This window comes from Caretta caretta, chromosome 14, assembly GCF_965140235.1.
Source record: "Caretta caretta isolate rCarCar2 chromosome 14, rCarCar1.hap1, whole genome shotgun sequence".
Classification (NCBI taxonomy): domain Eukaryota; kingdom Metazoa; phylum Chordata; order Testudines; family Cheloniidae; genus Caretta; species Caretta caretta.
The window spans coordinates 3,568,144-3,592,049 of record NC_134219.1 but is presented as its reverse complement, the minus strand read 5'-3'; the positions used below and the strand labels follow the sequence as shown (position 1 = coordinate 3,592,049).

At 52.1% G+C, this 23,906-nt stretch overlaps 2 protein-coding genes across 3 annotated transcripts in view; both read left to right on the top strand.

The window, feature by feature from the left end:
- Window positions 1-1,230: 1,230 nt before the first annotated feature.
- Window positions 1,231-10,780, top strand: RPL38 (ribosomal protein L38). Its single transcript, XM_048817742.2, has 5 exons — window positions 1,231-1,337; window positions 1,549-1,575; window positions 1,936-1,996; window positions 4,673-4,795; window positions 10,702-10,780. Exons 2-5 carry the CDS (start codon window positions 1,573-1,575, stop codon window positions 10,725-10,727), a joined length of 213 nt encoding a protein of 70 aa, XP_048673699.1. The 5' UTR covers window positions 1,231-1,337; window positions 1,549-1,572; the 3' UTR covers window positions 10,728-10,780.
- Window positions 10,781-21,842: 11,062 nt separating this feature from the next.
- The window catches only part of TTYH2 (tweety family member 2), a 48,603-nt gene continuing 46,539 nt past the window's right edge, over window positions 21,843-23,906 (top strand). For both annotated transcript variants that reach the window (XM_048817722.2, XM_048817721.2), the window contains exon 1: window positions 21,843-22,022. In XM_048817722.2, coding sequence (XP_048673679.1) covers window positions 21,888-22,022 — 135 coding nt within the window. In that variant the 5' untranslated portion in view covers window positions 21,843-21,887. The remainder of the gene's footprint in view (window positions 22,023-23,906) is intronic.

Here is a 23,906-nt window from a genome sequence, read left to right as displayed (position 1 = left end):
ATGGACCAGGCCCCCATTGCGCTAGGCACTGTACAAACCCAGATGGGCTCCACTTCTGTGTTCTAAACTTTTCCCTGCCCCTTTGCTCTATTCAAATTGTAAGCTCTTTGGAGCAGGGACTGTCTCTGATTCGGTCTGTCCAGTGCCTAGCACAATGGCACCCCATTCTTAGGTGGCCCCCAGGCACTGCCATAATTAACCTGATAAATAATGATAGCCCTAACCACACCCTGCTTTCTTCTTCTCTAGCAGCTTCCCTCTGATGCCTTCAGATTAGTGAACTGAGCCTCACAGCCACCATATAAAGTAGGTGTCATTACCCCCATTTTACAGATGGGGAAACTGAGGCACAACACAGTGGGATTTGACGTGTCCAAAATCACACAGCAAAATTGGAGTTAAACTGAGAACAGAACCCAGTCTCATTTTGTGGTTGCCTTAACCACAAAAAAAGCATACTCTCTCCTCTTGTATCATAGAAACATAGGGCTGGAAGGGACTTTGAGAAGTCATCAAGTCCAGTCCTCGGAGCTGCGGCAGGACCAAGAACATCTAGATCATCCCTGACAGGTGTTTGTCCAACTTGTTTTTAAATGCTTCCAATGATGGGGACTCCAACAGCTCCCTTGGGAAGCCTATTCCAGAGCCTAACTACCCTTAGAGTTAGAAAGTTTTTCCTAACATCTAATATAAATCTGCCTTGTTGCAGATTAAGTCCACTGCTTCTTCTCCTACCGTCAGTGGACATGGAAAACAACTGATCCCCATGCTCTTTATAACAGCCGGTAACATGCTGGAAGAACCAGATCAGAGCACTAAGCAAAGAGAGGTTGTAACAGTCAGCCAAGAAACTGCAATGGATGGCATTCAACTCTACATTAACAAAAACGTGGTCGTGTCTACAATGACCCCCAGCTGGGAGTAATGCAATATTAGTAGATCCGGACTAACCGGCAAAGGAAATATTATAAGGAACACACACACCCCAACCGTGAGTTGTGAATTAATTGTTTATCATTAATTAAAATCTTAATACAATTAGTATAATTGTAATAAAAATCGACAGCACTATCCTTAGCTATTCATATCAATGAAGACAATAGCAAACACGACACCAATACCCCCCTCACAACCACACACTGTAACCCCTGTCTAAACCTAGGGTCCCAAATAAACCAGCACGTCTCCGGCTAGCCAGCCCTCCCCACTTGTGTTGCTGTGAGCGCCCCCCGGCGCCTTTTGCCTGCTCTCGGCACCAGTAGCCGCCTGGGTCTGGTTTAAGTGCCCGGATGCGGAAGTACTTGTTCCTTTTCACCGCCGCGTCTGTGGCTGTCTGAGTGAGTGTCCGGGGGGTGCGCAGCTGGATCCGCCGGCATCCTCGGCGGGGCCGGGTGCGGGGGTCCCGAGGAGGGGATGAGGGACACGGGGGAGCGGGTGGGGGGCCAGGCGGGCGGGCCGGTTGGCGGGGTGGGGGCGAGGAGGGGCGAGCTTGGGGCTTCTCACCCCCCACCCCCGCGCTGACGCCATCTTGGATTTTCTCTCCCGCAGGTGCCCGCAGCCCGGCCGGTCGCCATGGTGAGCCAGCACGGGGGGGTGATGGGCGCCTGGGTCTCGGGTGGGACGGGACGGCGGGCCGGGCCCTGGGGGGACCCTGCGGCGTGGCGAGGGCCGGCCGGCCCTGCGGGGAGTCTCTCCCCCTCTGCTCTGGGGACCTGGGCTCACGCCCCGCTCCCCCAGTGCCCCGGAGGGTGGGCGCGGGTGAGAGGGGCTGGCGGAGCATTTCCCTGGTGCGAGCCCGCTGTCGGACAGCTGAGCGGCCTAGGGCCGGCTGGTTCGGGGGCACATGCCTCCCGCAGCTCGCCAAGCTGAGTGGTGTTCCAGATAGGGCGTCTTCATAATAATAATTTAAAATTTTTTTTATGTACGTATTTCCAGCCTCGCAAAATCGAAGAGATCAAAGACTTCCTGCTTACAGCCAGGAGAAAGGATGCCAAATGTGAGTAGTACTAGTTGCCCAGGGGCTGGGTTGAAGCCCTGCATGGGGCCTGCTTGGCTTCCGTCTGTCTTCTAAAAAATTATCTCCTGTTGAAGTGCTAAAGAGGGCTTTCCTCCGTAGAAGCTGAAGGGAGGGAATATTTTTTACCCTAGTGCAGACAGAGTGCTTGGGCCCCACAGCATGTCTGCTTACTTATATGTTTAGCTATGGCCACGTGGTTGTTAGGGAGCGATGTTGGGACTTAAATTCCTGGAGCCTATGAGTACATGTTAGACGATTGGTCAGGGGCTTGCCCACATGCTACAACTTCCTGTCCAAGGGCAACTGTATAGAGTCTAAGTTAGTTGACACAGGACTGACCATGAATGACTGCTCAGTGTAGATCCTGTTCACCATCTTTAAGGCTACTATTCTGTCCTGGATTCCCTGACTTTCCAGCACCTCTGGGACTACTTCTGGGGCACAGCTGGAGCAGGTGTCAGCCCACTGGGATGCTGGAGCAGCTGGCAGGTATCCGGTCTCCTTGGGCTTCAGCAAGGGTCAGCCCCTACCTCCGGAACAGCGGTGGGCATGCTCTCTCTCACCCCCACCCCCAAGTATTTTTAGTAAAAGTCAGGGGCAGGTCACGGGCTTCTGTGAATTTTTGTTTATTACCCGCAACCTGTCTGTGACTTTCACTAAAAATAACTGACAAAATCTTGTCACGTCTGCTACTAATGGGTAAATCCTGTTCCTAGCGGGGGACATAAACCTGACTCTGGTCTAGACCCACACACTTCTGTTTGTAACAAGCGTGGGGGCTGTTCTTCCCAACACAAATGAATGTGTTAGTGACTTATTCAATTGTTTAAGATTAATATATAGCAGTGTTAGTATGTGTATTAAGTAGAGGTGCACTTCCTGCCCTGAGGAGCTCTGTCTAAAAGTAGTGGTTTCTCATTGGATTGGTACTTAACATGGTGACCTTGATTAAATGGTATAAGATGGGGAGCGGAGCAAATTCTGGGATTACAATAGTTTTCTCATACCTTGTGTTGAATGCTACAAAAATAATCATCCAGGAAGTGGCAATCACTAAATAAATATAGCAGTATCTGAGCTTAAATAAAGCAAGTAGAGGCTAATTGCAATGCCTATTAAATGTTAGTTTGTTTTTTCTTATAAACTGCGTTTGTGTTTGTTTTGTCATGACCCAAGTTCAGGACTACATTTCTCCTGCAAGAATTGATGCTATGGGGGCACCTCAAGTAGTGTAAGGAGTGCGGCTCCTTCCCTTCATGGGAATGTGGTGAACAGGGACACACAACCTTGCACTTGGGTTTTGGCAAATAAGTGATGTTGGAAACTATTTGCAACTATGGTATGATCATGTGTCTTGTCAGTTTCAGTCTAGCCTTTCAGCCACATATTTAATATCAAAAGCTTTTCATATTCTTTTGAAAGAGGCACCATTAAATCACTCTTTCGCCTGTAATTGTCGTACCTGCTATTGTTTCAGGTGGCACCTAAGATGACTATAATTGCAAAATGAGAAATGTCTCTTCAGTTTGTTTTTAGCATTTGACAGTACTTCGTGTGTGGTTTCCCAGTGGTTCTCAAACCTTTGTATTGGTGACCCCTTTCACACTGCAAGCCTCTGAGTGCAACCCCCCTTGTAAATTAAAAACACTTTCACACAATTATAAATGCTGGATGCAAAGCAGGTTTTAGGGTTGGGCTGACTGCTCGCAAGCCCCACATAATGTCACGACCTAGTTTGAGAGCCCCATTTACACTGTTGCATTCTTTGTGTGGGTCTTGCACTGCAGCAAAGAGGAAAAATACTTGAAAATGGGCTTTGTAAAACCCATTATGTGAGCAAGAGGTGAGGGCATGGTGTAGTACTTGAAACATTATTATGACTGATAGTGTCATTTTTAAAAAGCATTTCAGCCAGTTCTGGGTTCTGTAAACCTCCGATAGCTTCTGTAATGCAGAACTCTTGGGGCTTTTTCATACTCTGCTTCAAGAAGGGAGGCTAAGAAGCACAGTTTCATATGTTTGAAGGAACTGTCTAGTTAAATTGGTTCTAAAAGACAAAAATGAAAAACTGGATTTAAAGCATCTTCTGCAGCCTTGGATAACTTGAATTGTATGTAAAACATGGTGGTGGAACTTGAAATGTTGTTTACGTGCAAAAAGACCATAAGGGTAAATACAACCTTATAACACTTAAACTGTCTCACTCTGTTGGAATTTGTGGCACTATAAATTTCAGTTCATTAAGTTCTGTGTGTGTGTGTGTGTGTGTGTTGGAGGACAATAGCCTGAAATATACAGCTGTTTGCTTTGTGAAATCCTCATGTGGTCTATCCTCTTTACTGGCTGGAGTGAGTTAAATCCAGTGAAAACACTTCAGCTGCAGCTGACACTAACAAACTGATGAAGTTTTTGAGCTGGATTTTCACTGTGCCCCTTTGTGATGGCAGTAGGGTGGCCAGGGTTAGATAGTCTTGAATTCTGCTCTGCACTTAAACATTTGAGGCAGAATAACTGGTGTGCAAGGCCTTGTAGTGGGAGGGCTACTTTTTTCACTGGGTTCCTGAGACTTTCCTTGGCTGGCTGGAGTGGCTTGCAAAAGTTATTGTGTGCGCAAGGCACTAATGATGTGCTAACTCCAGCTTCTTTCTACTGCAGCTGTCAAGATCAAGAAGAACAAAGACAATGTGAAATTTAAGGTGCGTTGCAGCCGGTATCTCTACACTCTGGTCATCACTGACAAGGAGAAGGCTGAGAAATTGAAGCAGTCCCTGCCACCAGGTAACTGATTGTGTGGGAGGGTGTCCTGTATTTTATATAGCACTCAAAGTACTTATAACCAGCCTCTTGTGTTATCTAGAGTTACCAGTGAACTGGCGCCCCTCTTTCATTGTGACGTGAAGTGGAACAGGAAAGTGAAGGTTTTGGGACCCCCTTTGTTTGCTCTACTTTTGAGAGCCTCACACTGCTAGGCTGAGCAGGGGATGTGTGAAATGGCTCTTTCTGCGCATACAAGAGCTGCCAAAGAATACACACATGTTTGATGAAGGGTAGCGCTACATTATGGAGCACAGACGCTCGTTCTGGCTCACCGTTCATTCCCTCAGCTTGATCGGATCTGTAAGCTGTGGGTATTCACAGTATTCTACAGTACATGAAATAGGGGAGCAGCAGATACACTGATTTGGTCAACTTACTGTACCCTCTACCCAAGAGGTGGGCAAACTATGGCCCACGGGCCACATCCGGCGCATGGGACTCTCCTGCCCGGCCCCTGAGCTCCTGGCCTGGGAGGCTAGTCCCCGGTCCCTCCCCTGCTGTTCCCCCTCCCCCGCAGCCTCGCTCTACCACTGGAGCAACACTCTGGGCGGCCAGGCAGCACAGTTGCAGAGCCGCAGCCTGACCAAGTGCTCTGGGCTGCTGGTGCTCCAGGCAGGGGGCAGGAGAGGTTGGATAGAGAGCAGGGGAGTTCAGGGGGTATGGATAGGGGTCGGGGTGGTCAGAGGGCGGGGAACAGGGGGGTTGGATGGGGCAAGGGTCTGGGGGGGGCAGTCAGGAATGAGCGGGGGGGGTTGGATGGGGTGATGGGGCAGTCAGGAGTGGGGGGTCCGTGGGTAGTCAGGAAGCAGGGGGTGGTGATGGGACAGGAATCCCGGGGGGGGGGGGTGGTCAGGGACAGGGAACGGGGGGTTGGATGGGGCCAGCAGGGGGGTCAGAAAGGAGGCGGGGGCTGGGCCACACCTGGCTGTTTTGGGAGACACAGCCTCCCCTAACCGGCCCTCCATACAATTTTGGAAACCCGATGTGGCCCTCAGGCGAAGAAGTCTGCCTGCCTCTGCTCTACACCTACGCACATCCCATGCATCATTTGAGAGCTTATTATGTCTCCTTTAAGATGAGAGCATGTGGAGCTGTCAAGTGCTGCCGTTACCATAGAAACAGATAAATGATGACACCATCAATATGTTTAAATGACAACTTTGGGGTCAAAGAAACTCAAATTTATGTCTTGAAATAATAGTCATTAAACTAACAGAAACCAATGCAAATACTTCAAAGTGTTACAACAACAATCTAAAGGGTAAAATTTGATACAGGTAATATTGAAATGTAATAGCACTGGTGACATTTCTAGTCAACATCATCTCATTCATCATCGTGATCTCTGTCGAGTGTGTAGGTTACAACAGTGTGTGCAGGGAAAATTGTCCTGACTGCAACAGAGTTGATTGTCTGGCAACTGTTATTGGTTTAGGCACAAACAAGATCTTGCTGAAGATCAGATGTCATTGGGGCCTTGAAGCATACAGGAAATAGTTCATCCACACTTTTTCCATCCATGTTGCAGTGGTGATCCAATATCTGTGCACAGGCATCCAAATCTTTGTTTGCCAAGAGCGTGTCCTGACGTGCTCTTCAAAACTACTGACATGGTGGGAGTTTGACCAGTGACACTTGCCTTTTTGATGGCTAGTTTGAGGCACAAGCAACTGAGGTCTTTGTGGGTCTCTTTTTCTTTCTTGCTCTGGTCATGCACTGCTACCAACTTCTTTGCTGCAGAAATTGCACCTTGTCCATCTCTCTCCCAGTTTGGCAAGGTCTCTGAAGTAGTAAGCTCCGTCTGCTTTGACAATGTTAAACAGATTTTTTTTTTCCCCTAATACAAAATATGGATGACTCAGGGTCACATCCTGTTAATGTGTGTACTGCAGAAGTCAGGAGTGAGTGTGTGGAAAAGTTGCATGCACAGGGATGAGGTAATGCTAGTCAGTTGTGCTGGTAACAGTGACTGTTTCACTCCACATATTATCTGTGTGTTCCATTTTTGGAAATTAGCGAACAGCAAGGACCAAAATATCTGAATCAGGGGACCTAATTACTACGGCTCCTTTGACACCGAGACACACACGTCATATTGGCACGTACATAATGCAGAAGCTTCCTTGTGAATACTGTACAAGCCTTAGGCTTCTTTAGCCCTCTGCGGGTGATGGACTTCACTGCTTCACTATTGGAAAAGCTTCCAGCAAGAGGGAGCGGGTGTGCTCCTGCGCGCTCAGCTGCATATTCACAGAGGAATTTTACCAAGTGCCTGCTTGTTGCCTGCCACGTTTCTAAACTTTTTCCATGGAGGTGCAGGGTGTCCACCCATCCTCTGGTAACTCTTGCATCCAACCTTATGTCCTGTCTGGCACTGTTTTTCTGCAGTTTTCACAGAGTTACTGTTGTCATATCTGTCAAAAACTTTGATTATAGAATTAATTTTGTCAAATCCTTTTAGCGCCTGCCTCAGGTACTGAGCAGCCAATTCATTGAATGTCTGTAATTTTCTGTAGCCATGAGTTGTGTGACAGCCACAGCATCTCTGATGTACACTGTGGTTTCTTTGTTGCATGCTCTTAACTCATGGATTCTTTCAGCTTGATGCCCTAATTCAGCTTTGTCAGTTCTCATTGTTCCATCAGTGTGGAAGAGGACATAGGCACAGGTCCTACTGGGCAACTAAGAACAGTTGCCATTGAAACATCATCCCTGCATTTTCTAAGGACAGGGCTCTGTGGAAAGCAATTTCTGGACTGACAGCTGTAATGACTGTCCCTCCCTTTCTAGACTAAATGTCTGATTTCTTGGCTGGACTAAAGAAGGTACAGATCCCATCAGAAATCAAGTGCACCTCTCTCAAACCTCTCCTTTTGTTCTTCACCTACGTCTTTTGTTTTCAGTAGACTCTTGTCTGATGCAACATCCGATGTACAGGTAGATATGTTGTTAAGCATGTCTGGATGTGATTCAGGGTCAAATGAATTTGTCATTGTTACTGACAGTGGTTAGTAAGAGCGGTAACATGATCTTTATCCTTCTTCAGTGCAGGGGCAAGGACTTGTTTGTGGACTTCATTACTAGTTCTTAGGCCATTTCTTTCTCTCATAGCTTTTGCATATTCATAATTTGAATGTTACCTCTAACACTAATGCTAACCTGTGCATAAGTGTCACTGAATTAAAAAGCTAGTTCCTAGACCAGTGATTCTCAACCTATTTATCACTGTGGGCTGCATATGCAGCTGACAGCGTGTTACCTGGGCCTCAGGTTGAGAACCACAGTGTCGCTTCTCTCTCTCTCTCTTCCCCCCCATCCCCAGCACTTCCTGCCCAGGGACCCCCTCCACAGAGTGGGGCCAGGAGCAGAGCCCTGGGTGGAGAGCCAGGCAGCAGGGGCCCCAGACCCTACCGGGTGGCAGGGCAGCTGTGCAGCAGCCCAGACCCAGGCCGCGTGGGGCCCGCCAGCCTTTAGCATGCATCTGGGTTGCAACTGTATGCTAATTGAGTTGAGAACTACTGTTCTCGACTATTTCAAAGGCTAGGACTACATGCATAGGCATTCCAGACTAGACGCTACGTTGTATGTGCAAAAGCTTACAAATGGAGCGGCATGACATTAGGAATTCATGTACATTGTATCTATCCACTCTGCCGGACAAACTATGGACATATGCAGTCAGCTGCTACTGCTGCACAACCTTCAATGTAAGGCTGATCTGGTCAGCAAATTAAGTGAAAATATCCGACTATTACAGTCACTTGTGGGGTACTTGGACAATTGAGAGTCTGTGATATGAAACCAATTCATGGTAATACATGGCAAAATGTTGATAGTTGCCATTTTTTGTCACGTGCCAAACAGCATTATTTGTAGGGGAAAATTGCCCTTGCAGAACCAATGACCATCTTTATCTGGGAAGCACCACATTACGGTGTGTAACTTAAACAGTAAAACCTATAGTCACTGCAGTGTTTCTGGAACAGCAAAGGAGGATCAACAAAAATTATTAGAGGACTAGAACACGAGTTATGAGGAGAGGCTGAGGGAACTGGGTATGTTTAGTCTACGGAAGAGAAGAATGAGGGGGGATTTGATCGCAGCTTTCAACTACCTGAAAGGGGGCTCCAAAGAGGATGGCTCTAGACTGTTCTCAGTGGTAGCAGATGACAGAACGAAGAGTAATGGTCTCAAGTTGCAGTGGGGGAGGTTTAGGTTGGATATTAGGAAAAACTTTTTCACTAGGAGGGTGGTGAAACACTGGAATGCGTTACCTAGGGAGGTGGTGGAATCTCCTTCCTTAGAAGTTTTTAAGGTCAGGCTTGACAAAGCCCTGGCTGGGATGATTTAATTGGGGATCGGCCCTGCTTTGAGCAGGGGGTTGGACTAGATGACCTCCTGAGGTCCCTTCCAACCCTGATATTCTATGATACGTCCTCATTTTCGGTACCACTGTTTCACTGTGCCTACAGGGATATGGCCCCACTTGATAGCCTCACATCACACCTCATCTGCACATACATTAAAGAAGCTTCAAATGACATACTGCATGGGTGAGTGTAGGGTGGGGGCATTCAACTCCAAATATATGGCCCTTTTTTTTTTTTTTTTTTTTTTTTTGGAGAGGTGCCTTATGCCTTAAACGTCACCTCATAGGGAGAACTACTGTGGGCGGGGTTGCCCTGTCTGTCTAATTTTGGTTCACTTAGTATCACTTGAATGCTGTGCATGTCCCATTGTCTTAGGGGCTTGTTGCTTCTGGCTATGTATCCCCTATTCCTGGTAGTTCGCTTTGTGCTTTGCCGGAGTCCAGTGTCGGAGAAGTGTCCAGCCCTGCAGTCACTGGTTTCATGTGTTAACGTAATGAAAGTGACGCTTTTTAAAGAGAGCAGGAAGAGAGCTGCTAAAATATGGGAGACGCTTATGAGGCTGACCACAAGGGTCACCGCAGAAAGTAATGGTCTTCAATTAAAAGGGTGAATGAGACTATGCATATGGGGTAACATGGACCAACAAGCAGAGAGGTGGTTGAGGCACCAGCAGTAGAGATCCGATAACACCCAAAGGACTCTGATTGTCTGGCAGTGCTCCTCCGGGAGCCCCTGGTGTCACATGCACTCGTGGGCAGAGTGTGAACTGCAAGTCCTGCCCTGAAGGGAATGATGGAGGGACTGTAAGTGGGGAAGGAGATAATTCCCTCTTGCCACAGCCGTCTGCTACTAGGAGAGGTTCTGGTGTTGCCATAAGAACGGTCATACTGGGTCAGACCAAAGGTCCATCTAGCCCAGTATCATATCTTCCAACAGTGGCCAATACCAGGTGCCCCAGAGGGAATGAGCAGAATAGGGGATGGATCACTTGACGATTCCCTATCGCCCATTCCCAGCTTCTGGCAAAGAGAGGTTAAGGACACCATCCCTGCCCATCCCATGGAGTTTGAGATCAGCAAAACCATTCTTGATGTGTCAGCCCAATTCAAGTGGCTTTTTGGTGCTGAATTCCAGGTGTGGGGGCTAAGTGCCCTCCTTTGGGGCAGCAATGCGGTTTGCTGCCCTGCCTACTGTATGAAAATCATGGACTCTCTCCCAGTATTAATTCTGAAACAGAATATCTGGCCCTAGCCTTGCAGCATCTGAGCAACTGCTCTTGCTTTGAAAGCTATGGGAGTGAGGTCTCAAGTCTGGAGGCTTTAGGCAGGCAGAGAAATCCACTCCTGACCTGTCATTGGGGACCACAGTCCTTTCAGCAGCTTGTCTCCAGGATGCAGTGCACCTGTTACAGGGTTTCACAGCCAGGCAAGCAGAAATGATGAGTGTGATCGATCTCTTTAGCTACTCAACCTTTCTTTTTCCCTCCCTTCTCTTCAGGTTTGGCTGTGAAGGAGCTGAAATGAACCAGTCGTGCTCAGAGCTTTTCAGGTGTGAGATAATAAAAGAGGGAACTGCTCTTGCGTGTCTGGCTTTCCTTTTCTGAAGGATGACTTGACCAACCTACTGCTGCTTATGTAACTGCTCCAGAAGGAATGTCATCAAACGGGCAGGCTCTGTCCCAGCTGAGCATGGCCAGGGTCCTCGTGCTACCCCAGCCGGCAGTTTGGAGTAGCTGCAGGAGCCACGCCTGTACCACCTGTACTCCACTGAAAGAGGTGGTAGCCCAGGGCTTGCTGGCCAGAGATACGTGGGTCACGTGCTGGGTTGGCCCCTCAGTCTGTTCAGATGAAGTTATCATCAGCTGCCATATGGTCTGCTTTTCATTTATCAACAGCGTCCGAATGTGCTGGGTCTCTTTAGCCCAGCGCAGCCGGCACTTCTAGAAGTGAATAGAGATGGAGGCACTAACTCCAGTGTGGGAAGTTGCTGCTTGACATCACTCTCAAACCTTGCCTCTAGTCCGAAGTGGGCAGCAGCCATACCGCCATGCTCCTCTAGTAGAGACGCACCTATGCCAGCTACAGAGCTGGCGCCAGTGTAACTGGGCCTGCACCGGGGCTTGTCCTGGCAGAGCTGTCAGTTGGTGCGGGTTTCCCCCCGTGCTCCTAACTGACATGTATGCGCTGGCAAAACTGAGGGTAGGCCAGGCCTGGCTCTTTGGACTGCAGCGTGTCCACGCTCGTGCTAACGTGCAGGGAAAGCACTCGTGGCTCGCATCCCACAGGTTCACCGGCTGTAATGCCGAGATTTCCTTCCCGTGGGCTGGGGCTGCAGTTGGCCCTGTTAGTTCCGGTTCTCTTGTCTAGCGTTCAGTTAAGCAAAAAATGCCACGTTCTCAGCCTGACCTCCAAAGGGCTTGGATGCCTTCAAACTCGCTGGGAGACAGGCACTAAGGCCACTCCCACCTCCCACAGGGTCTGGCTGGTGCTGCTGTAACAATCGCTACCTCAAACTGAGGAAAGAAGATGGCAAACTTGATTTTAGAGGGATAGAACCCCTTGAGTTGCCAAGCTTTCCATCCCCATGCTTGGAAGGCAGCGGTGCCGGTTGCTGGCTCTAAGCCTTGAGTTCTTAAGAGACATTAAGCGTGGGGGTGTTGCACCTTTGTTCTAAGAAGTTTACCCACCCAGGGCTCTGCACTGAACTTTCTGACAGTTCAGCACTGGGGTTTGTGGTTTTCTGTAGTACAGACTGAATTCAGATTAGCAAGTGTCTGTGGGTTCATATGCAGGTTTGCAATCACATAGCATCCCTGCACACGGACTGATTGCATGGCAAACTGAGAGGTTTGTTGTATTTTTAGCCTTGTAGCATAGCTTAGCAGAGAGGTGGACAAACTACAGCCCGAGGGAGCAGGGGGCAGTTGGATAGCAGGTAGGGTCCTGGGGCGGGGGGGTGTGTCGGAGCGGTTGGATAGGGCAGAGGTTCGGGATGGGGAGCGGGGGGAGGTAGATAGGGGGTGGAGTCCCAGGGGACAGTTAGGAGTGGGGGTCCGGGGGGGGTTGGGACAAGGAGTGTGGGGGGTTGGGTTCTGAGCTGGATGGGGGCCAGGCTGTTTGGGGAGGCACAGCCTTCCCTACCTGGCCCTCCATACAGTTTTGCACTGCAGTGTGGCCCTCAGGCCAAAAAGTTTGCCCACTCCTGGCTTAGCAGCTAGAGAACTTGGAGTTGCCAGCACCATATGACTAGCTAGTCTCTCCACAACCAGTTTGGAAGCCCCTGTTTTGCGACCTTTTAGTGCTAATGCTTTTCAGAGTGGTTTGATTTTACTAAGCTTAGTCTAGCAGAACAAAGGGGTAGATGAGTGATGGTTAAAGCAGAACCTTTAACTGGCAGTAGATTCCGGCAGCACTGATACGAGCTCTGGGCTAAGTGTCCCATGTCTCCCAGAAAAGGGCACACACATGGGTGCCTCATAGCTTCTCCCCAGTTCTGAAGCCTCGCTAGCCAAATGTGGGTTGGCAAGAGGGGTTGAGCTGAATAACTTAACTGCCCAGGATAAAGAGTTCTCTGCAGCAGGCAGAGTGGATCTGCCTGTTGTCAGTGTGCTGAATTTGTGGAAATTTCCGGGTGGATTAAGCTGAGATGGCTCAACCTCACACCATGTGAGATTCAGGTCAGTGCTTTAGGTTAAGTTCCTCTTCTCTTCCCCACATATGCTGCGTTTCATCAAGAAGGCTTCCAAAGCACTCTTCTTCGTGCCAGCTGTTCTGTGCTGCTGCCAGGATTCAGGGATCTTCAAAGAATTGATCATTTCTGAGTAATATTGTTGGGCAACTCCTATGTAGTAGAGTAACAGCCGTGTTAGTCTGTATTCGCAAAAAGAAAAGGAGGACTTGTGGCACCTTAGCGACTAACCAATTTATTTGAGTATGAGCTTTCGTGAGCTACAGCTCACTTCATCGGACGCATACCATGGAAACTGCAGAAGACATTATATACACAGACCATGAAACAATACCTCCTCCCACCCCACTCTCCTGCTGGTAATAGCTTATCTAAAGTGATCATCAAGTTGGGCCATTTCCAGCACAAATCCAGGTTTTCTCACCCTCCGCCCCCCCCCCCCCCCACAAACTCACTCTCCTGCTGGTAATAGCTTATCCAAAGTGACCACTCTCCTCACAACTTGTATGAAAATCAAGGTGAGCCATTTCCAGCACAAATCCAGGTTTTCTCACCCCCCCCCTTTTTTTTTTTTTTTCCAAAAAAACACACACACACACAAACTCACTCTCCTGCTGGTAATAGCTTATCCAAAGTGACCACTCTCCCTACAATGACAGGTTTCAGAGGAACAGCCGTGTTAGTCTGTATTCGCAAAAAGAAAAGGAGTACTTGTGGCACCTTAGAGACTAACCAATTTATTTGAGCATGAGCTTTCGTGAGCTACAGCTCACTTCGAAAGCTCATGCTCAAATAAATTGGTTAGTCTCTAAGGTGCCACAAGTACTCCTTTTCTTTCTCCCTACAATGTGCATGATAATCAAGGTGGGCCATTTCCAGCACAAATACAGGTTTTCTCACCCCCCCACCCCCATACACACACAAACTCACTCTCCTGCTGGCAATAGCTCATCCAAACTGACCACTCTCCTTACAATGTGCATGATAATCAAGGTGGGCCATTTCCAGCATAAATCCAAGTTTAACCAGAATGTCGGGAGGGTAGAAAAAAACAAGGGGAAATAGGCTACCTTGCATAATGACTTAGCCACTCCCAGTCTCTATTTGTGCTGGAAATGGCCCACCTTGATTATCATACACATTTTAAAGAGAGTGGTCACTTTGGATGGGCTATTACCAGCAGGAGAGTGAGTTTGTGTGTGGGTGGGCGGAGGGTGAGAAAACCTGGATTTGTGCTGGAAATGGCACAAATGTAGTACGAGCTGCCACTAGGTGGCACCATACAATAAGTGCAAATCAAGACATTTGCAGTGTTGTAGCCTTGTTGGTCCCAAGAGATATGAGAGAGAAGGTGGGTGAGGTAAAATCTTTTATTGGACCAGCTGACACTGATGCAAAAGACAAGCTGTCAAGTGCCCCAGAAAGGCAAGAAAGCTTGTCTCTTTCACCAACAGAAGGTTGTCCAATACAAGAAAATACCTCACCAACCTTGTCTCTTGCAAATTTTACATGCATCTTGAGCAGGGAGCTAAGAGAGCTCAGAGAGACCACGTGCCAAACGAGTGAATATATAATTTTGTCCCTGGAAGAAATTGGCCATTCTGCTGCTGTGAAATGGAGAATCGACATGGGCTAGTAGAAAATTACAGGAGGAAAAAGAACCAGTGACAATCTTCATTTTTTTTTTTTTTATAGATTGATTTTAATGTCTGTGCATCCAGCGATTCATTTTTGTCCTTCCCATCCTATGGTCCCCAGCTGCCTGGCATGTTCTCATTAAAACAGCATAAAAGCTCCAAAGAGCGGCAGGTTAGTCTGTGCTCCCTGGTAGATCACTTAAATTGTCTCAGGAGAAGTCGCACAGTTGGCATCTCATTTCTTGACAGCATTTTTCTGCTGTATTTGAACTCTGAATGGGCTTGCGTGAGTGTTTCTGTTCAAGTGTCTCATTAAAATTGCCTTCCTTTTACTGGGGACAGAGCTTAAATTGTCCTTAATCATGCATGATCTGTGCTTCCTGGGGGCTGGCCTTATGTTGTGAACATTGCTTTTGCAACAGAACGGGCTGGGATCTTAATGTTACAATTTTTGGTGAAAAATCATAACCCTAAAATCACAGAATTGTGATTTTTCATGTGAGTTAGTAATAGCCATACTTCTAACCGCAGACATGGTAAATTGGCTCTAAATCAGGAACTAGGACAGGAAAAGAAAAGGAGAGCTATAAAGAATAAACCCTGACAAAGGACGGTATTTTATCAAGGATGTGTGGTGACAACATAAACCACATGAGAAACTAGATGCATTCATCAGAACCACAGATATGATATATAGAGTATCTTCTATGCTGCTGTAATTTACTGTTTATAATATCCCAGCATGAGCGAGATGTGTTGTTTATTAAAACAATTGATTCGAAGCTGTGTAGGAGCAAGTGGGGGTAAGCAGGGGTAAGGGCCATCTGGCTCGTCAAGCAACTGCCATTCTTCAGAAAGCAGCCCAGCATCTGCAGAATGGTGTTATTACAGTGAATTCATTATCAGCCTGGAGATTGACATCCTGCTGCAGAGTCTTGAAATTGACACACACCTGTTAGGCATGGGTGTAGGAAGCAATAAAGGTGGAGTGAAGCAACTGTGTCTCATGTGTCCTTCAGAGGCTGGGGGTGAGGAAGACTTATGGGGTTGGTGGGTTAATTTCCTGGCACCCGTGACAGGATGGTTTCTGGCAGTGGAGTCTCAAGATCTCTGCGGTCTGGATTTAGAAGCAAAACCACTTTGAGCCAAGGTAGCTACGCTGCAGATCTGCCCCCTTCCAGTGCAAGCCATAACAAGCATGCAAGTCCTCTAGCATCCCGCCTACTCCACTCATCGATCCTTTCCAATATCTACTATCTCCCTGAACAACCAGTGGACGCCCTTGAACTCTAGCCTCTGTGGATTGATATTAATGTGTTTCAGTGTGGAGTTGGGGGGGGGGGGGCAGTAAGTGAGGGTTGGTGTAAGATTGCAAATAGCCGCTGCTAGATGTGTGTTCTGTAATCTTTAGGAAAAGGTGATCAAATGAGTGTAGGTAAGACGCTGAATGACTTAACTGCTTACTTCCTAGCCTCTCACGGCTTGCAGAGGTGGGCTCTGTGGTCCAGCAACCTTTATAAATCCAGTGTTAGCAAAGTTTCTTGTTCGGGCCTTTCCCTGGCTTAATATATATGACCGTTGTTGTTCACGTGGGATGCAAGCTGGGTGGAGACATGTTTTTAACCATATTCAGCAGAGCCAGGCCTCCTGCATTCACCTACCAGAGACCCCTGCATGTGCCTTCACGTTCCGGGTTGCGCTTTGGGATGCGTACTACGGCCTCCAATTGTCCAACCTTTTTTTCAGCTTTTGTTCCAGAGCCGGTGTCGTCTCTGCACGCCGGATGCCCGGGTTGGGGGAGCCTGTCTTTGGTTCTGACAGTTTCCTTTTCAAAGGCACACGGAACTGGAAATGCAACGAGTGGAGGCTGTAGGCGGGTCCAGGAGCTTTGCTGAGGCCTGGAGCGGTGGCACTATATGTGCAGCTAAATTGCTGTTTCCCAGCCCAGCTGAATCGCTCCTACCCCTGCAGGAAGCCTCAGACAATTCGTAGCTGTCCTTGGTGTTCTTTTCAACTGCGACTTCAGGATGTGGCAAGTGCCAGTTCAAAGGTGATCAGGGGGTGGTGAAAACAGGACTTAGACTAGGCCCTTTGGGTTCTCTGCTCTTCCCAGCTCCAGGGCTGCACATAGATTCATAGAAGGTTAGGGTTGGAAGGGACCTCAGGAGGTCATCTAGTCCAACCCCCTGCTTGAAGCAGGACCAATCCCCAGTTTTTGCCCCAGATCCCTAAATGGCCCCCTCAAGTATTGAACTCACAACCCTGGGTTTAGCAGGCCAATGCTCAAACCACTGAGCTATCCCTCAGTGAGGGCGGATGCTTTTCGCTTGGAATAGCCTGTGACCTACCCCAAACTCCCCCTGCAAAGCAATTCCCAAAGGCGGTTCCCTTCCGTCTGTGTCTGAGATTTAATTTGTTGCTGTGCTTTGAGATCTACAGATGAGTAAAATGTGATCAAGATTGGTATGCTGTAAGGCATTCTTCACCTCTCCTTCCTGTGGGGGAACCTTCACACAATCTGACCAGTCAGGCTGATCCTGCAACTCTACTTCTGTTATGGATCCTTTACAAAACTGAGGTTATTGGTTCTGAGAGCATCTCCCCTCTCCAAGCCTTCATAGGGGAGGGTCTGACTGCATGGCTGGGCTAATAACGCATTTGCTCCCTGCCAGCGTGTGGGCTTTCATTTCACTCATTTTCTCATTGTCCTGGAAAAGGATGAGTCCTTTGTTTAATCAGCTACCTAAAATGTGACATTCAGATTCTGCAATCTCAGGCCTCTCCCGGGGGAAGGCACTGCCAAGCTGAACTCATTAGGTAAGCAAGTGCGAGCAAAGGACGGCAAGATGGCAGGTAAAGCTCATTTGTATCCACTGTGGTGTTTACTTCCACGCGGCCTAGAAACGGCTTTCACCCCCACATCAGAGAGCTGCCTCATCTAGCTGTCAGCGCTCAGGGAGGACGTTAACCCCTTCTCCCCCCCGCCCCCCCTCCCCGTGCGCACACACACTCTCTCACACTTCTCTGTCTTCCTTAGTCTGCTAGTGAGTGCATATGACTACTCGGGCACTACTGGCCCTTGCAGTGCTGCCCAGAGGATTCAGGGGGCCTGGGGTAAAGCAATTTCGGGGGCCCCTTCCATAAAAACAAGTTGCAATACTATAGTATTCTGTGGGGGCCTGGGGCAAATTGCCCCACTTGCCCCTCCCCTCTGGGCAGCCCTGGGCCCTTGCCCTTATGGAACGGGGGCAGGGGGGTGACTCAGCCAGGCAACTCTGCACACGTTTCCCCCTCCCCATCTGCAAAGCACCGTCAGTCTGATTCTCCGATTTCAAAAGCTAAACCCCGCTCCTCTGGCGCTGGGCCTGTCAGTCCTACCGGGCCTGTCAGTCCTACGGGGCCTGGAACCACGATTCTCATGCAACTCTGCCCAGCCTTCCACCTTCTAAACAGCAGGGTCACGAGAAACCACTAGCAAGAGGAAGCTTCTTTTTGTTTCAGGCCGGTTCCTGTGTTTTAGTACGTAAGTCATCCGTGTAGTTAGCAGGCCAAATTCTACTGGGGTGCGACTCCAGCCAGGCCAGAGGCTGCATGGGATCTGCGGTGTGCTTTGGCCGTTTGGGTCTCTGCGTATGGCTCTTATGCTAACACCGTGCCTGTGGAAAACGATAGCTTCTCCTCTTTTCAAGGTGACCTCCCCTTGCTTTTGCTAAGCAGTTGGGTCTCTGCCTGCCCTTGCTGCTGTATGGTGGCAAAAGATGGGTCCAGGGTAGCGTTCGCACAGGAAAAAGCCCTTTTCTCTGCTTCATGTGTACGGTAGTGTCTGGTCTAAGTTTAGGAGCAGGATGTCGAGGACTCAGGCCGTTTCTATGATAGCTCTCAAAGCCCACCACCGTGGGGGAGGCCAGGGTGTGTATCGTTAACAAAGCTGTCCTTTCTCCACGTCTTTGTTAGTTATGGGTGTTAAAAACGAGCTCTAAAGACTCAGACTAAAAATCTTTTCCCCGATGTCTGGGCTCTCGCCCCAGGGGCTCCTAGGACATGACTAGATCTCTATCTGAGACAGGCCAGATAAGTCCCCCCCCATTACCATAATAGATGAAAATCTCACAACCTTTACTGTCTTTATCCTTCCAACCCCCCCCCCCCCCCCCCGGGTGGCAGGGCTATTATCACTTTCACAGATGGGGAAACCGAGGCACAGAGTGGCTAAACGGCTCACACAAGGAGCCTATAGCAGAGCAGTGTCTCATGTCCACTGGACCATCCTTCCTCCCAAGTTTCCACTGGCTCTGGACTCTTCCATCCCAGCCACAGCCTGAGTTTCAAGGGAAAGAACAAAAGATTATTTATTTAGATAAAACCTTCCAAGCCTCCTTTGTCCATTAGAAAGAAGCAAACTCTAGCCTGAGCCTGCTCCGTGTTCCTTGCGTGCCCTTCCTGCCCTTTGTTTCCTGCAGAATCTAAAACACTTTTCCCTTTTGGTTTTTGGTTTTTTTTTTAAATGCAGTTTCTCACTCTCTCCTTTTGGAGGTGTCCCCAGTATCCTGGCAGGCCCGGCTACGCCGTTAACGGGCTTCTGTCTGCCCCAGCCACTGCAAAGGTGCTTTTTGCAATCCTCCATCCTGCTCACCTTCACAAGATGCTAACGCCAGGGCCTCATTCTGTAGACTTCACTGTGGGGTGACCAGACGTCCGATATTAGGGGCTTTGTCTTCTATAGGCAACCTATTACCCTTCCCCCCCAATCCCAATTTTTCATCCTTGCTGCCTGGTCACCCTACTTCACTGCCCCGGAAGGGCACAAACGCTCAGCGAGAGTCTGAGCTCTTTGGGGAAACACCTCGTCGCACCTCCCTTTCCTGCAAAAATAGGCTCTTGGCTTAGTCCCCCTGCTGCCTCCCTACCCAGGATTTCTTTGCCCATGGCCCCTTAGCACCTCTCCTTCCTTGCTAGTCTCTCATCTCCTGGGTCGTTCCCTTTGGAAGAGGGGCCTAGGCTGCTTTGTTTAAAAAATAAGTCGTTCAATGACTCTATTAGCCAGAAGAAAGAGACACCCATTCCGTTCTCTGCTGCCGCGTTTGTGTATCACAGCAGGGAGCTCTCCGGTGGAGTCAGTCGGCGCTTAATTGGAGCTGCACCTTTAGAGCTGAATGCTTCCTGTTAAAAAACAACGCGGCTCCTACCCCTTACTCCGCTTGGCCTTCCTAGATTTAAGGCTTGAAGAGCCCATTATGATCTCTAGTCTGATCTCTGTCCACAGGCCAGAGAATGTCACCCAATGGTTCCTGTATCAAGCCCATGACTTCTAGCTGAGCCCCTTCTGGTATCTCTGGGCAATCTGATGCCAGATAATTAATTGCTATTGGTTAATTTCCAGCATACCGCTCAGCACTGCATCAAATACAAACATCAGCAACAGCACTGAGACCATTTCAGGTGCAATTACCTTAGCTACTCCCACCTCATTGTCGCACAGGGGCAAGGGCGGTGGGTATTGTAGGCCAGGGGAGGCTATAAACCTCCCCAACCCAGGCCGTGGTCCTGCCCATACTCCGCCCCAAGGATCTGCCCTTGCTCCCCCTCTCCCCTAAAGCCGCCTGGAGTTCGGCTTGGGGCAGTTGGGGAGGACTTGCTGGTGGCTTGGGGCAGGGGGCTCCTCTAGCCACAGGAGGGCCATGGGGGCGGGGCCTTGGGCAGAAGGGGCAGGGCCGGGGGGCTAGCCTCCCCTACGGGGTTCACCTGCTGCCCATGCATAGGGGTTGATATTCCGAATGAGAAAGAGGGAAGAAAAGCCAGAGAAAGGACAAGAAAATATTTAAATGTGTGCTCCTTGAAACACTGCTCCTGCTGGTAGAAGCAGAGCCAAGTGCTGTGCACTCCAGATGGGGAGCAGAGGGCTAGGAAGGGTGTGATGTTCCCCTCTGGTGGTGTCTGGACCAGTGATCTGCTAGGCCGCTCCAATCCTTGACTCTGGGAGCCAGCCTTACCCTGCTCTGCTGTGAGAGCCCACACTCCTGGGCTGTTCACGCACAGCCTCTGGCATGTCAGCTGCTCCCAGCTACTTGCAACCGAATGACACTAGCCAATATCTCCGGTCCCAGACACAACCCTGGGAATCTCCGTCTTGCAGTGTCCAGTTATGCCTGCTGGACGCTGCAAGCTTATAGGAGTTCATCAATTTAACAAAGAAATTGATATGTACCAGGCTTGTTCTCCCAAGGGGAGCCTCTGACACGCTTCAAACCAAACGCTCTGCTTCAGGTAGAATAAACAAACAGATGTATTAACTATAAAGATAGATTTTAAGTGATTATAAGTCAAAGCATAACAAGACACATCTGGTCAGATTAAATAAAAGCAAAACGCATTCTGAGCTGATCTTAACACTTCCATAGAATCAGAGAAGATTAGGGTTGGAGGAGTCTAGTCCAGCCCCCTGCTTTCAGTGTCTTTAAAAACTTAGATGCTTCTCACCACAGGGTGGCTGGTTACTTTTCAGGCAGGCTCTCCCCTTTGATCAGTGTTTCAGTCGCTTGTGGGTGGTGGTGTCTGTAGATGTAGGCAGAAGAGAGCGAGCAGGGCAACATGTCTCTCCCTTTTATCATGTCCTTTCCTTCCGCCTGGCTTTGCCCCACCCCCACCCCCCACCTTCAGGGCCAAGTGAGCATTACCTCATCGCACTCCCAGACTGCCCAAAGGAAGGGAGTGACTCCCTCCAGGGTCTAACAGATTCTTTTGTTGCTGCCTACGCCCGTGTCCGTTGTTCCTGTGAGGCTGGGCTGGGTTTGTCCCCTCCATGCCCCGACGAGGTGTGAACTGCCCCTCTGTTCCTGGAGCCTTTTTGCAGGGGCTTGCTTTAAGCCATGAGGATACGTTTTCAGCCTCGTAACTGTACACAGGAGATTTTAACCTGTAACCCCGCTAGAACAGCGCTAGACCGGCCTTGCCCAGTGCATCCTGAGCCTTCCGCAGACACCCACCCACGGCAAACTCCGCGCTGGCTGCCACACCATCATTTTATAACGATGAACGTGGGGGTGCAGGGTGCTCCCCCCAGCTACAGAGCGTCACAAAGGGATCTTAGAGGGAGAAGGGGCAGGCTCTGAGCTCCGTTTTCTTGCTTCAGAAACCATTTGGAAGCAGCCAGCACCAGGAAAACAGGAGTTCAGGCCCCTTGGGGTTCTGGGCGGGGGGTCCCAGCCGCTGTGCCCGGTGCGGGAGGGGCAGGGGACCGGGCTGCGGGGGGCGCGGGGCGGGGCTTGGGGGCGGGGCCTGGCGCTGGAGGCGGGGCCTGGCGGGGGGCGGGGCCGGGCGCTGGAGCCGAGCGCGGCGGGCGGAGGAGCCGGTCCCGGAGCCATGGCCCTGCCGGCCGCGCGCGCCGACTACCTGGCGCCCTGGTGGGCCGCCTGGCTGCACCGCTTCCCGCACGTGAGCCTGCGGCTGCAGCCCGTGCCCGGCGCCTTCCGCCCGCAGCAGCCCGACTACCAGCAGGTGGGTCCGGCCCCGGCCCCGTGCCCCCCGGCCCCCCTCCCCGCCTCCCTCCGTGCCCCCTCCCCCCGGTGCCCCCGGACCCCTCTCCCGTCCTCCCTCCGTGCCCCTTCCCCCGGTGCCCCCGGACCCCCCCTCCCGTCCTCCCTCCGTGCCCCGGTGCCCCCGGACCCCTCTCCCCGCCTCCCTCCGTGCCCCCGGACCCTCCTCCCGTCCTCCCTCCGTGCCCCCCGCCCCCTCCCCCCGCTGCCCCTGGACCCCTCTCCCGTCCTCCCTCCGTGCCCCTCCCCCCGGACCCCCCTCCCGTCCTCCCTCCGTGCCCCTCCCCCCGGACCCCCCTCCCCGCCTCCCTCCGTGCCCCCTCCGTGCCCCTCCCCCCGGTGCCCCCGGCCCCCCTCCCCACCTCCCTCCCGTCCTCTCTCCGTGCCCCTTCCCCCGGTGCCCCCGGACCCCCCTCCCGTCCTCCCTCCCGTCCTCTCTCCGTGCCCCCTCCCCCCGGTGCCCCCAGACCCCCCCCTCCCGTCCTCCCTCCGTGCCCCCAGCTCCCTCCCCCGGTGCCCCCGGCCCCCCTCCCCGCCTCCCTCCGTGCCCCCAGCCCCCTCCCCCGGTGCCCCCGGACCCTCCTTCCCCCGGTGCCCCCCGTCCCCTCCCCCGCTGCCCCCGGACCCTCCTCCCCGCCTCCCCCCGGTGCCCCCCATCCCCTCCCCCGCTGCCCCCGGCCCCCCTCCCCAGCTCCCTCTCCCTGGTGCCCCCGGACCCTCCCCCCGCCTCCCTCCGTGCCCCCAGCCCCCTCCCCCCCGGTGCACTCGGACCCTCCTCCCCGCCTCCCCCTGGTGCCCCCGGACCCTCCTCCCGTCCTCCCTCCGTGCCCCCAGCCCCCTCCCCCCGGTGCACTCGGACCCTTCTCCCCGCCTCCCCCCGGTGCCCCCAGACCGTCCTCCCTCCGTGCCCCCAGCCCCCTCCCTCTGGTGCCCCCGGACCTCCCTCCCCGCCTCCCTCCGTGCCCCCAGCCCCCTCCCCCGCTGCCCCCGGACCCCCCTCCCCGCCTCCCTCCGTGCCCCCAGCCCCCTCCCCCGCTGCCCCCGGACCCCCCTCCCCGCCTCCCTCCGTGCCCCCAGCCCCCTCCCCCGCTGCCCCCGGACCCCCCTCCCCGCCTCCCTCCGTGCCCCCAGCCCCCTCCCCCGCTGCCCCCGGACCCTCCTCCCCGCCTCCCTCCGTGCCCCCAGCCCCCTCCCCCGGTGCACCCGGACCCTCCTCCCGTCCTCCCTCCGTGCCCCCCATCCCCTTCCCCGGTGCACTCGGACCCTCCCCCCGCCTCCCTCCATGCCCCCAGCCCCCTCCCCCCGGTGCACTCGGACCCTCCTCCCCGCCTCCCCCTGGTGCCCCCGGACCCTCCTCCCGTCCTCCCTCCGTGCCCCCAGCCCCCTCCCCCCGGTGCACTCGGACCCTTCTCCCCGCCTCCCCCCGGTGCCCCCAGACCGTCCTCCCTCCGTGCCCCCAGCCCCCTCCCTCTGGTGCCCCCGGACCTCCCTCCCCGCCTCCCTCCGTGCCCCCAGCCCCCTCCCCCGCTGCCCCCGGACCCCCCTCCCCGCCTCCCTCCGTGCCCCCAGCCCCCTCCCCCGCTGCCCCCGGACCCCCCTCCCCGCCTCCCTCCGTGCCCCCAGCCCCCTCCCCCGCTGCCCCCGGACCCTCCTCCCCGCCTCCCTCCGTGCCCCCAGCCCCCTCCCCCGGTGCACCCGGACCCTCCTCCCGTCCTCCCTCCGTGCCCCCCATCCCCTTCCCCGGTGCACTCGGACCCTCCTCCCCGCCTCTCTCCGTGCCCCCAGCCTCCTCCCCCAGTGCCCCCGGACTCTCCTCCCGTCCTCCCTCCGTGCCCCCAGCCCCCTC

Coding starts and splice junctions, on each gene's coding strand:
- RPL38 (XM_048817742.2), top strand. Junction 1,997..4,672: donor CAGGAGAAAGGATGCCAAAT/GTGAGTAGTACT, acceptor TTTCTACTGCAG/CTGTCAAGATCAAGAAGAAC. Junction 4,796..10,701: donor GAAGCAGTCCCTGCCACCAG/GTAACTGATTGT, acceptor CCTTCTCTTCAG/GTTTGGCTGTGAAGGAGCTG.